This window comes from Xiphophorus hellerii, chromosome 23 (assembly GCF_003331165.1).
Source record: "Xiphophorus hellerii strain 12219 chromosome 23, Xiphophorus_hellerii-4.1, whole genome shotgun sequence".
NCBI classification, from domain to species: domain Eukaryota; kingdom Metazoa; phylum Chordata; class Actinopteri; order Cyprinodontiformes; family Poeciliidae; genus Xiphophorus; species Xiphophorus hellerii.
Genome location: NC_045694.1, coordinates 19,983,244 through 19,998,964, shown reverse-complemented (window position 1 = coordinate 19,998,964; position 15,721 = coordinate 19,983,244). Strand labels below are relative to the sequence as shown.

General features: G+C 39.4%; 3 protein-coding genes across 3 annotated transcripts; 2 read left to right on the top strand and 1 right to left on the bottom strand.

Moving 5' to 3' along the window:
• Window positions 1-339: 339 nt before the first annotated feature.
• LOC116714498 (phytanoyl-CoA dioxygenase domain-containing protein 1) lies at window positions 340-3,502 on the top strand. The gene is made up of 7 exons (XM_032555112.1): window positions 340-411; window positions 837-1,025; window positions 2,271-2,523; window positions 2,608-2,699; window positions 2,796-2,935; window positions 3,027-3,131; window positions 3,224-3,502. The coding sequence occupies exons 2-7, from the start codon at window positions 896-898 to the stop codon at window positions 3,308-3,310; spliced, it is 807 nt and encodes a 268-aa protein (XP_032411003.1). The 5' UTR covers window positions 340-411; window positions 837-895; the 3' UTR covers window positions 3,311-3,502.
• Window positions 3,503-5,397: 1,895 nt separating this feature from the next.
• On the bottom strand, window positions 5,398-8,227 carry LOC116714499 (glutamine amidotransferase-like class 1 domain-containing protein 3A, mitochondrial). Its single transcript, XM_032555113.1, has 5 exons — window positions 8,097-8,227; window positions 6,372-6,484; window positions 6,103-6,274; window positions 5,802-6,003; window positions 5,398-5,719 (listed from the first exon to the last, which is right to left on the bottom strand). Exons 2-5 carry the CDS (start codon window positions 6,477-6,479, stop codon window positions 5,527-5,529), a joined length of 675 nt encoding a protein of 224 aa, XP_032411004.1. The 5' UTR covers window positions 6,480-6,484; window positions 8,097-8,227; the 3' UTR covers window positions 5,398-5,526.
• Window positions 8,228-8,818: 591 nt separating this feature from the next.
• On the top strand, window positions 8,819-15,519 carry LOC116714494 (uncharacterized). The gene is made up of 9 exons (XM_032555109.1): window positions 8,819-8,921; window positions 10,123-10,236; window positions 10,319-11,995; window positions 12,091-12,190; window positions 12,276-12,424; window positions 12,523-12,635; window positions 12,711-12,800; window positions 12,898-13,020; window positions 13,124-15,519. The coding sequence occupies exons 1-9, from the start codon at window positions 8,867-8,869 to the stop codon at window positions 13,205-13,207; spliced, it is 2,505 nt and encodes an 834-aa protein (XP_032411000.1). The 5' UTR covers window positions 8,819-8,866; the 3' UTR covers window positions 13,208-15,519.
• The last annotated feature ends 202 nt before the right edge of the window (window positions 15,520-15,721 follow it).

Sequence of the window (15,721 nt, the reverse complement as noted above, 5' to 3'; positions counted from 1 at the left end):
TAATCTGATATGAGGGTGTGGTGAGGGAAGCGATAAAGAAGTTGAATCTGGATCTAGCAGGATTTAACAGCTTTATCATCTATTGTTTCAGATTTCAACAGAAACTGTATATATCACAATGTGTTCTCTATTAATAGACTGTAAACAGTTAGAGATAACATAACACAAAAGGCATGTAGATCAAAGAAATGTTTCTAAATAGCCACCACACACCTGAATAATGTCATTGTCTTGTACTTTCCAGGTGTGGTGTGTTTTTTCCTGGAATATGATGACATAGCACAGCACAGTTTATGAATTGTACAACGATGTCACAGTGGTAGGAGTTTCCAAAGCTGTAGCATATATAAGGACTGACTGACAAGAGCCAGACAGAATCCAGACTTAACTGGGAGACTGAGCAGACAACAGGTATGGAGAGACACTTTCTGCTGTAGTTAAAATTTAGACTTTGCAGAATAATATTCTACCTAAACAAAAAGAGTAATATTGCCCCATTTGACCATGTTCCATCATGATTTGTAAATCAGCAGTATTTTGTTCAGGTTTTTTGCAGGAATTTGACAACAAAAACATTTTAGGAGTTTTATGTCTCTGCAGTCTCAGAGTTGTTTTTAGTGCACACGGAAATAGAGTTTCCTATATTTACAAGTCCAATTAACTTGATTCAAGCAGGTAATGAGTTATAAACTCAGCACAAGTGCTGCGGTGTGATTATTTTGAAGTGTATGTTCTTTATAATCAGCAAATAACTAAAGCAAGGTCAATTTGAAGGAACACCTTTAATGGCGTTTACTAAACTTAAACTCTTTTCAACTTTTAAACTTCACCTTCAGTCTACATCTCACCAACCTTGGAAGCAGGAAGCCAGAGACATCAGCAGGGAAACCCCAAGATGAATACATCTCCAGCTGAACTACAGGAGCGCTACAACAAGGAGGGCTTCCTCTCACCGCTGCCTGTGCTGGACGAGACCGAGCTGAGGGAGGCCAGGGAGGCTTTCGCTAAGCTGGAGGAGGAATTTGGTATGTGACATACAGAGGGAGGGAGAATTAGAGGAAAAATTCAGAGATTGAGCAAGATATAGAGAACTGAGATAAGATCTAGTAGACAGGATGCAAAGGGAAGTAAAATAATCAGATTGTGCAAGATGTATAGAGCTCAAAGAAATTTGAGTTTCGTTTGACTCTTTTGTTTAGTTGTGCTACTGCTTCACTGGTTTATTCTTATAGAAGCACGGCAATGCTTTTCCCGGTAAACGTAGCTGTAATGGGATGTACAGATACGACTTTCGCAAACAGGTGCCAAGTAATTCACACATACAAAGAAACTAAAATAATAAGTTCATAAAAAATTAAATATGGAAATAACTGTAATAGCATAGAGAACATAACATTTATTTATTATTTAGTAGAAAAGCCATTACTGGCAATGGTGATTTCAAGACATCTCCTGCATGGAGAAAATAAATATATATATTGCATACATGCGACTTTAACCCGTTCTTCACACAACACTTTTTAAATCTTGGAGGTTTAGGGGGCCGTTTCTCCTGTCAGCTTCATATTATTTCTCTGACACATCAGAGTTTACTCTGAAAATCACTCCTCTTTTCATCCGAAGAATGATTCATCCATCAAACCAGATGATCTTAGATGAAGGAGCTAACCATTTTGCAACAGCCTTCTATTCTATTATTTCAGATGATTGCGTTGTTGAATGCAAGCATCAACAACGCTTGATGCTTGCGCTGTTGATGCTTGCAAAATGTGTCTGTTTCCTTCGTGCTACAAAAGACAAAATTATTTTTTTTACTGGAAAATTACACAGTAAGGAAATGTAATAATATCAAGATAAAAACACCAGCAAATACTGCATGCTACATTCATCAAGTATGACGTGCGAGTGATTAAATGAAACAAATGTTTCAATAAACAGCTGATCTATCCATATACAAATATTAAATAACTACAGTAATACTTGAACACACCCAGTTCAGACACAATCTGTTCTCCTCTGTTGGTTTAATCATGTTTTTTTTTCATTCACATTACATTTTCTTATATAATAAATACTTTCTGTGTAGATTTGATAAACTTAACTTTGCACACCAGCAATAATTTTAATGCTCTTCTTCTTTGATGTACGAAACTCTTTGTCATGATAAAATATTTCTCTGAGAAAACTGTTGACATATCCAATACTTTGTTTCAGCAGATGAATCTGATTTTCTTTTTTTTCCTAACCATGTATTTTCATGTATCAAACAGGTACAGAGTACACACAGTACAGCCTCCACAATGTCCATCTTCAGTACCCCTGGGTGATGAATCTGACCAAACATCCCCGCATCCTGCAAGTGATCCAAGCCATCCTGGGACCCGACGTCATTCTGCTGGACTCTCGATTTATCTGTAAATACCCGACAGTCAAACCCGCCAAACTCCAGGAGAGCAAAACAGATCAAAGCAAACCTGATGGAGGCGATGAGCTTCCTTATGTGGCCTGGCACCAGGATATGAGGTGAATATAACTTACCAAAGGAAAATAAAGTGTATAAAGTGATTAGTTTTTTGTGTTGCATGATTAAGAATGTGGCGTTCACAGGTACTGGGGTATTGCTGGTGGACCTGTTCTGTCTGTGTGGCTTGCTTTTGATGATTCACAAAAAGAAAATGGAGTCCTTCAGGTCATCCCAGGTTAGTTAAATTTGTTAGTTATTTGCATTTTTTAAGTTATCACTGGCAGTCCAGGCCAGCTGTATGCTCCACGTATTTGACGTCAGTCCCTTATAGGAAGTCACTGCTCGGGCATGTTGCTCCATCGCCAAGCAACCCGCCCTGGAAACCTACTGTCAGTCAACCAGGAGATCCCAGAGGAGCTGGTGCAGGTGGACGAAGCTGTGCTTTGTCCTCTGAAAGCCGGACAGATGTCGGTAGGTTTATTTGCCTTTTGTGATAAAACTTTGCAGCTATAAAATGCTCTAAAAACAAGTTTATCTCAATCAAATTTATCTTTTTTTCCAGATTCATGATGGACTTCTTGTCCATGCAAGTGATGCCAACACTTCTCAAAGGAGGCGTTGTGGCTTCGTGATCCGTTATGTTCCCACCTATGCCTACCCCACTGAGGTGAGAGACAATCATATTTTCTTAGCCAGTGGTTCTTTTAGAGAACTTACCTTTCATTTCTAATAACTTTTTTCCCTCTGTTTTAATTTTAGGATCCTGATCGTCCCAGGAAATTTCATGCAACAGAGTTGATCTGTGGGGTGGACCAGTTCCACCATTTCTCCAACAAAAGCACATGAAGAATTAGTGAAGACTTCACAACAAAAGCTTTAACATCTCGTTTCATAAATCAAATGTCTATTTAGTGTTTATATGGAATTATGTATATGGACTATAATACATCACTGACTCTAAATTAAACCATTGTCTGGTTAACTTATTCTTTCAAGCTGCTAATGCATGTTTAAATATTATTAAAAGAACAAAAAGAATGTTGAAAATCTCATTTTCTTTTCTTAAATTACATTTTTGTTCCTTCACATGTGCATGTGGTTTAAAAATCTGTAAATTTACAGAACTCTAGCCTTGAAGACAAAGGCAGTTGGAAAAAATACATATTTGAGTACAAACCTCCAGGTTGCTTCAAAATGAAACCAACAGCACAGAATATGGCCAGACAGAAGAGGAATCATCTACACTTCTGCATGTTGCTATTGTGATATATTATATTATTTACATGTTAAAATAATCTGATCATAGTATCAAGTTTCTACACATATAAATACAATTTCATTTACATGCTCCACTTTCACTGAACAGTACTTTATTAAGATATTTTAGTAGCATATATAGGCTTTAAAATTCAGAAATGCTTTGGAACACACTCGACACACTGTGAGAATATTTTGAAAAAGGGCTTTTTCCCCACAGATTGAAAAGAGACCGTGCTCTAGAGTCACCTGTGCATGTCCCAGTTAGACATGTACAGTTAACTGTGCATGTTTGGTGTGTACTTTTACCACCAATATGTAAAAGTATCCATAGTAAAATTAGGAAATTTTTACAACAATGCAGATTTTCAAAGATTTTTCATGCTACAACAACTTGGGAAAGTGCATTAGTTGACTCAATTCTTGGTCAATTTGACCATATGCTTTGAATAGCTGTTGTTGTTGAGTCTCAAGTCTTTTTTTGTTTGTTTGTTTGTTTTTAGAAGGGCTTATTTTGGGCGTGATGTTTTCCAGATTCATCCTTTATTTTATGACTGTCCCACCCATTTAGACGTCATCTAATGGTTGTTTGGAAACCTGATGAATCTAAAAGAGCACTCTACAACTTGTTACTTTCTGTGATGTTCACATGGTGCTCTGTGGGTTTTTTTTGTTTGAGCCAATCCACGTCACGTTTCTCATTTCTGGTATTCCCCGCACCTGTGTCGCTCCCTGATTGTTTTCTTCTTAAGCCCCTCTCAGTCACAACCACGCTGCCAGATTATCCGAAGCTTTCAGCTAGTAGTTTTCCAGCACTCCCATCACGCCCTCGTCGTTTCAACCACGCTCTTGTTCCTCGGATTTGCCCTTGTCGGACTTTTTGCTGTTTGCCCATCTGGATCTCGACCCACGCCTGTCTCGGTTACACCGCTCACGCTCACTCCCACGGATTCTGCTCTCTGCCCCTTCGTGCATGACCTCAGCCCGTCTGACTAAGAATTTGGATTTGCAAATACCCTCCCCAGGCTCCTCCTCCTGAGCCCTGCGTCTGTGCAGCATCTGCTCTCCTCCTCGTCCCTCAGCTGTTCACTCCAGTACCTTTCCGCCAAGTCAGGTTAGTATTCCTTTCCTACACACTCACAAATCCCTTCGTTACTATTTCTATAGTCACTGATCCCCCCCCCTCTCGCAGTGCTGCAGCTGACGATCCTGTGTGCCCGGTTTGCGCTGCCTTTTAATAAAGATCTGAGTTTCTGCTCACTCCTGTGTGGCTGAATTTCTGGGTCCCTCTAGTGAATCATTACAACTTTCCTCACGTTGCATGTGGTAGCAACATCAATGTGTCCAATCTTGTGTCATATTTTCAGCTTTTTTTAAGTTTTCATTTGGTGCTAATCCAATGACTGCAAGTCTAGGTGGAATCTATCTACCTGACTAGAACAGGAAGTCATGGATTACTGATTTAAAGATCCTAGACACTGAGATGCAATGTAAAGAAACGTTTCCAGAACTATTAATTTATAGGGGTCTCAACAAACTAAAAAAACTAAATTGATCATAAAAAGCTAAATTATCTGAATAATCACTCACTTCACACATTGTAGAGCAATGAGAGGTTGGCGTCTCATACAAAATGTGTTATTGTATGTATGTATGAAGAAAAATATGCCCAAAACTGTAAGTTACAGAAAATGCTTTATTTAGAATTTCACTCTTTTTTACTCAGAGTTTCTGATTAAATGTTGCAGTATCTCTCATGATTTGCTGGTGAAAATAAATAGAACTGATTACATATAACAATCTTCTTAGGCAAGTTTCAGTGTTTCTTGAACCATGACGCCGATTCCATCAAACACTTTGTGAACGGGAGCGTTGCACATAAAGGCAGAGGTGGTGACCAGCTTGTTCTTGACATCAACGTGAGCTTCATCCACGTCTTTGTTCACATGTTTGCAGCCCATGTCCTTCAGAGCTCCAGCGGTCTGAGCAAACGGCCACCTGAAGATAAAAACAAAGTGAATGATCACACAAAATCCACTAAACTAACATTTTCACCTAATGTGAACAGAGATTTACACACTTTTCACACTCTTTGTCCTGCCCCACGGTGAGCTCACAGCCGGGCAGCAGCTTTGCAGCCAGGACAGGGGAAATGCAGCACATGCCCAGAGGCTTTCCTGCTTTGTGGAAATCCTTGATGATCTTCTCCAGATGTGGCTGGACGGTGCAGCTCTTGTTCTTTAAAGCCCAGTCGCTCAGGTTCTTTGCCACACCAAATCCCCCTGATAGAGAATGTAGGGGTTTGTTCAGAAACCTACATTAAAACATTAAACAGAGGAGCTTCACACAGTTTCATCTGAGTTTATAGAAGATCATCTCACCTGGAATGATGGCAGCATCAAACGCTGAGACATCCAGCTTGGCCAGATCAGTCACGTCGCCCCTAGCGATACGAGCGCTTTCCTGCAGGATGTTCCTCTTCTCCTCAGTAGGTTTCCCCTCACAGTGATTTACAACGTGCATCTGATCTCCGTCGGGGGCAAACATCTTCACCTGAGATCAAACAACCAATATGGTAAATGAAAAAACATGAACCCCTGCTAGTTTTATATCAACACAATACTTCTGACAGACACTTTTTTGTCCTTACTTTTGCTCCAGCGCGACTCAGATGGACCAGGACGGCCGAGGCCTCGTGGATCTCTGTGCCGTCATAGACTCCGCAGCCAGAAAGAATAACTGCAACATGCTTCACCATGATTGCTAAGAAATGCACAAAGACATGTTCATCTAGTCAAAAGGAGACTCAGAAATTCAAACCTCACCATGAATGATTAAGAACCAACTTGGCACCTTTAAGAGTCTCCTTTTTTCCCAATTGGAAGTATAGTCAGACTGGTGATAGACACTTATCACCTGTTGCATGTTCACATAAAACATTTACAGAGGCAGGTGAGAAACAAGTCTCAGTAGTGCAGCAAAACCTGGCAGCAATAAATGTGTTTTTTGTCCAAATTAATATTTCTTATTTATATTAATTCAACACTTTTTTCACTGTTGCAGTTTACACCAAAGATGCTCTGAGGAGAACAAAAATGTGATATATTTTCTCTAATGTTACTGTATATACTGAGAAGACATTTTCCTGTCTTTATTCAGGGATGAGGACTTCAAAAATCAAACATTTTTAACTTGGCTTAGAGTCCGGCTCTAAAGGTACGAGGCGTGATTCAGATTCACCGACTAGAAGTCACATTCTATGTGGGGAATGGAAGAGAGGACGAATCTGATGAGTCTACTTTGTGAGATGGTATGAGGAGGGTCATCTGGGAATCTCTGGTGATAGATTTCAGAAGGAACAACTACCCACCCTCTGCAATGTTCATCAATCTTATAAATATTTAGGAGTATAATTGAAGAATCAGCTATACTGGTCAACCAAGGTGGAGGCCATGTACAAGAAGGATCTGAGTGGGCCGACTCAGGTTATTTGATGTACATTACAATCTGCCTGTGAGATGCACCATATTTTTTTGCTGTAGCATTGTGGTGTGCAGGTGTCGAGGAAAAAAAAAACATACAACAGATCATCTTAGGAGCAGGTTTAGTAACCTGCTCCTAAGCATGGTGAATGGGTTACAAAACCTAAAAGCAGGAAGGGCATCCTGTATGGTTCTCCTCTGCATTTTGGATGAAGCAAGTCAATGGGGAAGTCACTTTTAATTACTGTACTCTTATGCAATTCTTCCAGCCACTCCGTCACACCGTCAGCCTCACAGTGCCTAGAAAAATACCCAGTCAAATCAAAGGAACACATAACTCTGTCTCTTTATAAGTGCATCTAATATAAACTCCAACAGATCATGAAAGAGCGACCAATAAAATACAAGCAAGGCATAGGTGAAGGAGGTGGGATTTAAAATAGAAATATATTTCTACTGTTCCTTTATAGTACATGTCAGTAGAGGGCGTTAACAGAACTAGGTTGCATTTTCAAATGCTAACCTGAACAAGCAGTCACAGGTAGGCAGGCAGTATTCAGTCAATAGAAACGGGACTTATTGGACTTAGAAAAACAATATTCCTGTAATCGGTTTGTTGATAAATGTATAAAAGCACTAATGTGTTTTTTTTTTTATCTGATCACTGATTAAACTAAATAATTAGTTTTAGCACAAATATTAACTCTCTGACAGTTTATGGGCTATTTTTAAGCTACTATTATTAAACCACAGAGTTAGACATTAATCGTTTTTAATTCAGTTTGCTGTTTAAAAAAAACAAAACAAAACTAATCGGCTTAAACCTGTAATGTGTTGCGCTTACTTTTTAACATACATTGAAGGCAAAGGGATCAAGAGAATGTATTACTCACCTTATTTAGTTTTTGTAGTATTTCTCCTGTTGAACACGGCGTGCAGCGCAGCTCCTCGGTGTTGATTTGAAGGTTGGGCTCCGAGCGAGCGGTTTTATAATCCCCTGCTGCTCGCTGGATTTTCCCGACCAATCAATACGCTGCTCAAGACGCTGACGTCACTGGCATCAAGTTACCAAAATCTGTTTAATAGTTAATCCTCTACCTTAAAATGCCGAATCATTGACTACTATGAACTCCCAGTTGTGGTGATGCTATTAAAAGACATTAACCTCATCCATCTGGACGCACGGGGTTAGTAATGTGGAAAGGGTTTAGAAAAGAGGAAATGAATCAAGAGTCACAAAATTACAAAACATTCTAATTTTAGGAGCGTGTGTTCTGCCATTCAAGAGGAAATCAACAAAAGATTTCATAACATTATTATTATTAGTAGTAGTAGTAGTAGTAGTATTAGTAGTAGTAGTAGTAGTAGTATTAGTAGTAGTAGTAGTAGTAGTATTAGTAGTAGTAGTAGTAGTAGTAGCAGTAGTAGTATTAGTAGTAGTAGTAGTATAGTATCACATTTTTCAGTCGGTTTATTTGACGGGAGAACGGGCTACCTGACACCGGAGAACAGCCTCTTGTCCTCTTGTCCTCCCACAGCTTTTAGTGGGGCTGTGGTTTTTCCCAGGTAGGCGCAGCTCCACTGTTTCCCGTCCCCGGGAGTCCTACCTGACACACCAGTATAAAAGTCCTCCTCACATCGTCAGAGCAGCACTACTGCTGCCATGGCTCAGTTCAACTCAGCTTATGTGTCCGTCGGCATCCTGGGTATTTTAGGAGGTAAGCCTTCAAGTTTATTTCACGTCCGTTCTCCAAGTTAGCACTGTACGTACTTTTTCCTCTCTACTTTTTTTGTGTGTGTGTGTGTTTTAGATTTTTTGGGTATTTTATATTTACGCCCAGCAAACCTCCATTCGGAAGCTGATGTCTCATTGCTCTCCATGCAAAATGAATTTCCAGTTTCTCCCTTTTCAGTTATTTTAATTTTACACTCCTTGGGGATCAAATCCCTTTTCAACTCGATGACGAGAGCTTTTAATGAAAATAAGACGATCGCAATGAATGTCTGTCACAGGTATATACATATTAATTGGTTTTCCGAGAAAAAAGAAATTTCAAAAGCTGAAACTGGTGTTTTAACGGTACAAAAGTTTATATTCATTATGTAAAAACTTATAATACTGATGATATTATTTATATAAAAAAAATTGTATATTTATATATTTTTGGTTGTTTTCAATAGAACTTCTTTTTAGTATTTTCAGGACCCAGGAGGAGGGAAAAAAGAAAATGCTTTGACTGGGTGATTGCGGGGATGTTCTTTCTTTCTTTATATTTTGACGTGAGATGTCTCACTTCTCAAATTATCTTTGAAGATATGATTCTTCAAAGTTACTTATTAAATAATTACACAAATAATTATATAATTTAAATGCAAAAGTGACATTGCATTGCGATTAAAATTGGATTTTTAATATCTCAATAACTCTACGGAGTTGTTTTTAAATGTCGTATATCAAGAAAGCATATCTCATAAATCCATCCATCCATCGTCTACCTGCTTATTGCAGGTTCGCGGGCGGGGGGCTGGTGCACAGCAGTCGTTGGGCGACAGGAAAGGTTCCCAGTCCGTCGCAGCAATCCACCAGAAATAAACGAATTAAATCATAAAAGTGACTTTATTACTTTACTTATTGTAAAAGTGTGTTCAAATGTGATATGGAAAATCAAAAATATTCTTGCTTTTTGTGTTTTTATCACCACAAATGCTGAAAATTCAAAACACTTAGACAAATGTGTCACTTCAACTTTACGATAAAATGTTGTTCTGTTGGTGCTTGGTTTGTGGACATCAATACTTTTGCTGTTATGGTGGACAAGCCTCTGTCTTCTTTCTTCCAGGAAAGAACAAAGTTTTTTAATTAGGAGCATTGCTTTGATTGAATTAGTTCCAAATAATAGCTGTGGATCTCATTTTCAGGCTCTCTCCTGCTGCTGGTGAACTGCTATGCCAGCACTCCTGAGAAAGACTTCATCCCCCACACTGCGCTGGGGATTTTACTCCTCATCATTGCTGCCCTGATAGCTTACACAGGTTTGTTTTCAGTATATTTCACCGCACAGATTTGAATTGTCTGCCTTTTCCAGCCTTCTGACCCTGTCCTGTATCTTTCTAGGTGTCCGTCACAGTCTGTCCCACTCCCGACTGTTTTCCACTCTGTGTCTGACCGTCTCCGCGCTGTGGTGTGGGTCAGGTCTGGTCTACATCCTGACAGGACAGAGAGTGTTGCCACTCACAGAGCTAAAATCCTCTCTGATTCCTGGCCTGGCAGCATTTACCTTAGCCCTGTTCATCATTGGCACCGCAGCCCTCTTTGTGAAGAAACCAGTTCTCCTGGTCATAGCTATCAGCATTTCCTTAGCCTGTGCCCATCAAATCGCTGGTCTGTCAGATTCAGACTTCGGTCAGTCTGCCACAGCTGCAAACTACCTCCTTGTTTGTCTTGTGTGTGCCTATTTTGGCTTTGGGCGTTTGCTGTACACCATCACACAGGGCAAAGTGAAACCTCCAGGAACAATCATGAAACAGAAATCTGAACTGAAAACAGAGCAGAATCAGAGCTGCAGTGCTGTAATTAGTGTAGGTTTGGTGATGAACTTGTTATCTGCCTCTGTATTAGCCTGTCCCCTGGTAGGCGTGGTCCCCCAACTCTCTGTTGGCCATGTCCCCTGGCTCTGGACAGCTGGAGTCTTCCAGCTTGGCATGTGTGTCCTCTTTTACCGAGCAATGGACACATTAGCTGCGACTTTCTATGGTTTTACATCTTTGCTCAAATTTGCTGAGGGTTACAGCGCTCTGTTATCATTGTACTCCATTCAGCCATTCTCCCCGATTCCCTTCCCTGTTGTCTTTGCCGTTCTTTTCTTTGTCCTCGCGCTGTTCAGCTGTCAGAAGAGCTTGTTGGATGGCCTCTACCAGTTATTCTTTGTAGCCTATTGTATTTCCATCGCAGCCCAACCTCAAGGCTTCTTCCAAGGTGGCACTCAGGGTGTACAAGGAGCTATCTTTGTAGCTTCTGCTGGAGTGCTTTTTGTTACAACATTCAACATGGTCTCCAGCACCAAAATTCCTACTGGGCAGGGACACTTCAAAGCTTTAGTAACCAGAATTCGCAGTCTTACTCTCAGGGCTCTGGATAAAGACCTGCATACACCTCACCTTGGATACTCCAAATATGCAGATGCAGAAGTGCTGGGCCACGCCTGCAATGTTCTGGCAGCTTTTGCCATCACAGCCACGATTGGTGACAGGAATCCTCTGACTGTGCTGGTTTTGCCCTGGGCAGTGATGGCTGGTGGAGTGTTGCAGCTCCTGTGTGGTTCAGTGGCGTTTGCTCGGGGTAAAACTCTGGAGAGCACTGCCTTTATTCTCTACGGGTTGATGTGGACGGTGTGGGGGTTGACACGATTTGGTGGTCTTTACAGTGAGACCAGAGGCTTCAGTGTCGCTGTTGGGATTATTGGTTTCATGATGTTTAACCTCCTGTTGACAATTGCAGCAATATTTCTTAATGTTGCCTGGTTTGTCTATGCATTCACCTTCCAGCTCATCCTCATCAGCTTCCTGCTGGATGCAATTGGTGCACTGCCCTATGGTTATGATATTGGCGTCACAATCATCTTTGGTCTTGTCAGTTTTTACTGTTTCTTGGCGCACATTTTCAACAGCACCTTCCAGTCTCCTCAAATCCCCTTGGGAAGACCTTTAGTCAATCTGGGTGGGGTCGGAGGAGGGGAAGGGGTCTGTCCGCATGTACCAGCTCGCAAAGCAGCATCAGTTCAGCAGATTGCAGGTGAGAAGATCATGTCGATAGTTTTTAGTGTACTCTGTTTACATGTAGGACCTGATATCCATATTTTTCTTCTGCTCTGTATTTCTATGATGTAGAAATCATGAAAAATGGAGGCATATGTGGAATGCCAACTGACACTGTCTATGTGCTGGTGGCTGCCTGCAACAGACCCGATGCAGTTATCAAAGCTTACAAGTAGGCTTCATAGTTGTAAAACTTTCTCTTAGCAACTTTTTTATTTGTTTTTCTGTCACTGATGATCATTTTTGTTTGGCTTCAGAGTTAAGAAGCAGGCTGAGGACCGACCCATGTCCATGTGGATCTCTTCTGTCAAGCAGCTGGAGCCTGTTAGACACCTGCTGAGTCCCCTGCTCCTGGACTTCATGGAGGCTGCATGGCCTTCCTCTATCAGCATGGTCATTCCCAGAGGTGAGTGATTTCTTATTTTCAGGGACAACTGTGTGAAAACTGAGTTCATGATGTGCTCATGTGAATATCTAATGGGTTTTGTTGGCTAACTGTGATAGGACCATGGTTGGACATATTTGGTTTGGGAGATGCTGCCAAACACATCGGGACTCCACAAAGCATTGCCATCAGGAGCCCAGACTGTGCAGTAGCTACACATCTGATTAATTTGGTAATTTCCATTTTACTGTGATTAAAAATAATGTTGCATACTCCTTATTGATTGACCATCTTCTATTTCTAAAAGGTGGGCCCAATTGCAGTAACCTCAGCCAACCCAACAGGCGAGGCAGATACAACTCACCATAACCAAGTTTATGCCAAACTGGGAAAAAAGGTAATAGCTATAATTTAGTTTTAAGAAGAACTTCAGTTTAAAAAAAAAAAAAAACATTGTTTGTGTTTATCTAATAAATATTGGATTTTTTGTTAAGGTTGAAGGAGTGTTGTGTGATGGCCCCTCCCCTGAAAATATTGCATCTACTGTGGTTGACTGCACCAAGATTGAAACTGGACAAATTGGTTTCTTCAGAGTGGGCCTCATTCCAAAATCAAAGGTAATAAATATACCATTGCTCCTGTCCTCTTTATGTAGATGAAACTGTTTTATTTTAGTATGTTTACTAATGCTGATGTCTTTCATTTTCCTCTAACCCTAAGGTTCTCCAAATATTTGAAGAGGTTCGAAATCGGCACAGACAAGGGCATACCAATCCAGGATTTGAATATGATGTACCCCTTTAAGACATGCAAAGAGATCAAAGTCTAACAGACACAACAGTGTCAAAAAGAGGACCAGGAAACTTAAAAGCATAGTTATACAACGACAGAGTCAAGAAGTCAGGAAATGCCTCATAATAGCCCCTATTAGTGCTGCTTATAATGGTGGCTAGTGATCAAGAGTCTGATAAACAGAAATAGCTGCTAAATTACCTAAAGAAATGTTGTATAGTGTCTAATAATGTATAATATTAACAGGTAACATAAGTAATTTATTTTTTTTTGTACTGATTGTAAGTTTTTATGCTTTTTATGACATTTTTATCTTCGTTTATGTGTTGTGATGTATAGATAAATTGTCTGTGTTATTATATACAGTATATATATATATATATAATTCAGGTTTTATTGCTGCAAAGTATACATATCATGTGCTTTATTCAGTTGTTGAAAACATTGTCCAAACATTTTTGTATGCTGTGAAATATGCCTGATTGAAATCATAGTTGCTAAAATAACTCCAAAGAAATTAAGCAAAAAAGAAAAAACACTGGTGCTCCCCAATAAGCACAGTAGTAACACTGTAAATGCATGTAATAACACTTTTTATGTTTGAGTGAGTGATCATTTAACGTTTCAGTAAATGATCATGTAATGTTTGAGTGATCATTTACTGTAACTCATTTTTAAGAATTCATTCTGTACCATATTTCCATAAAAAGAAACATTTAAAAGCCAATAGTTAGCAGTTGGTATATCTAAACTAGATATACCAACTACATTGTCTACATTTGCATAAATGTAGACAAAATATCACATTCTTCATGATTATAGCTTTGAGCCACAATATATCAGATTATTACAGAAAACCTTCACCCAGCTTCAGATTATCAGGTGCTTGAGGACATAACCAGGACCTTAAATTAAATCTGTTGTCTAATTTCCATCACCATAAAATATTACATGAGAAAAGACAGAAAGAGATCAAATTTTTGGGATAAGCAAAAAAGTTTTATTCCTGTAAAAATAGCATTTAGTTAGACAAAAAAACAGCTGCAATGTCATGTAATATGAGAAGGTTGTATTATATATCAGGGGCAGACTGGGTAGTTGGGGTGTGTGTCATGTGGCCAGTATAATTTAAGAATCTAACTGTAAAACTAATATCTGAGCTTTCGGTCCTCTGGCTGTCTATTGTCTGGCCTGGGTCATTGTCTCCCATATTCTATGCAAGAATTCCCAATTGTCCTTGAATAGGATATGGAAGAATAATTCCATATTCTATGGAATTATTGTTCTTCCATGTTTTATGGAAGAACAATAATTCTTTTTTTATTCTAAGCAGGGTTCACGTCAGCATTCTCGCCTCCCCACAGCATATTATTGCGGTGTAAATAATATGCGAGACCCATAACAACAGAAACATTTTGAAGTTAGAAAAATAAAACAATGCTAACCTCGCCAAAGCTGCAATGAGCAATATCATCCATGTTTGGTGGAGAGAACAGGCCTAGGACCAGCAAACAGAAATTTTTACAGTTGTTGCTACATTTTTCTGGAGGGCTTTCATTTTTATCTCTCAATATTTTAGCAGCAACTTTTGGTTTTGTAGTTTACTTTTGCAAATAGTAATGCTTACTATTATTTGCAAATAAGCACGTAATAATGTTGCTTATAATGTCAGTGATTGACAGGTAATGTTCCAAGAAGGAATGAGATGACAACAAAGCTGGCCCAAATCAAAGCTAAACTTATTAGCTGCTTAAGGCCCCAGAACTATAAATGCTTGAGTTTTAGCCCATACCATGGATCTAGAATTTTAACATTATTTAATTGATAATGACAATGCACACAACAGCTCCTCCCGATGGTACCAGCCCATTAACTCACCGACCCGCCAGGGAATTCCCTGGTAGAAGTCCAATCTGGTGATATACAGACAAAGATAGGATAAAGACAATCTGAGCAGTTTTCAAATGATAATCTCATTCAAACCTTTGAGCAATAACTGATAATGGGACTTTAACATCACAATTGGTGAGTTCAGGTCACTGCGTCTTATTGTTAAATCTTAAACTCTGACCACAACTGTGCCAATGAGGTCTCTGTTCTTGGATGTTTCCTGGTTGAATTGTCATTGTGCTTTAGGAATAAATTTGGTTGACCCCTCTGGAAGGCTTGTCACTGCTGCACATTTTGTAAAACTGAGCTCAGCTTTCCAAAAACAAAATTTTTAATCACAGTTAATTTATGATTTAACAAGGAGGGGAATTATTTTATTTTCAGGGCCAGGTCAGTTTGGATACCTTACAGAATAAAATTCTCATTTAAAAACTACTTTTGTGTTTAGTTGGGTCGTTTTTATCCAAAGTCAAATTTGTTTAATAATCTGAAACATATGAATGCTACAAAAACAAAAGAAATCTGTAAGATGGGAAACAGTTCTTCACAACCCTGTATTTACATCTTACATTCAATTCAACTCAGTTTTATGTTTATATTGCCAATTCACAACAAATGTCATTTCAAGGCACTCTT

Excerpts from the sequence above, each read along its gene's own strand:
- LOC116714498 (XM_032555112.1), top strand. The coding sequence starts at position 896 with ATGAATACATCTCCAGCTGAACTACAGGAGCGCTACAACAAGGAGGGC. Across the intron at positions 1,026-2,270 it reads TAAGCTGGAGGAGGAATTTG|GTACAGAGTACACACAGTAC; the intron begins GTATGTGACATA and ends TGTATCAAACAG. Across the intron at positions 2,524-2,607 it reads GCCTGGCACCAGGATATGAG|GTACTGGGGTATTGCTGGTG; the intron begins GTGAATATAACT and ends TGGCGTTCACAG.
- LOC116714499 (XM_032555113.1), bottom strand. The coding sequence starts at position 6,479 with ATGGTGAAGCATGTTGCAGTTATTCTTTCTGGCTGCGGAGTCTATGAC. Across the intron at positions 6,275-6,371 it reads TGAGTCGCGCTGGAGCAAAA|GTGAAGATGTTTGCCCCCGA; the intron begins GTAAGGACAAAA and ends GTTTGATCTCAG. Across the intron at positions 5,720-5,801 it reads CAGGACAAAGAGTGTGAAAA|GTGGCCGTTTGCTCAGACCG; the intron begins GTGTGTAAATCT and ends TTTTATCTTCAG.
- LOC116714494 (XM_032555109.1), top strand. The coding sequence starts at position 8,867 with ATGGCTCAGTTCAACTCAGCTTATGTGTCCGTCGGCATCCTGGGTATT. Across the intron at positions 12,425-12,522 it reads CAGCATGGTCATTCCCAGAG|GACCATGGTTGGACATATTT; the intron begins GTGAGTGATTTC and ends TAACTGTGATAG. Across the intron at positions 12,636-12,710 it reads CTACACATCTGATTAATTTG|GTGGGCCCAATTGCAGTAAC; the intron begins GTAATTTCCATT and ends TATTTCTAAAAG.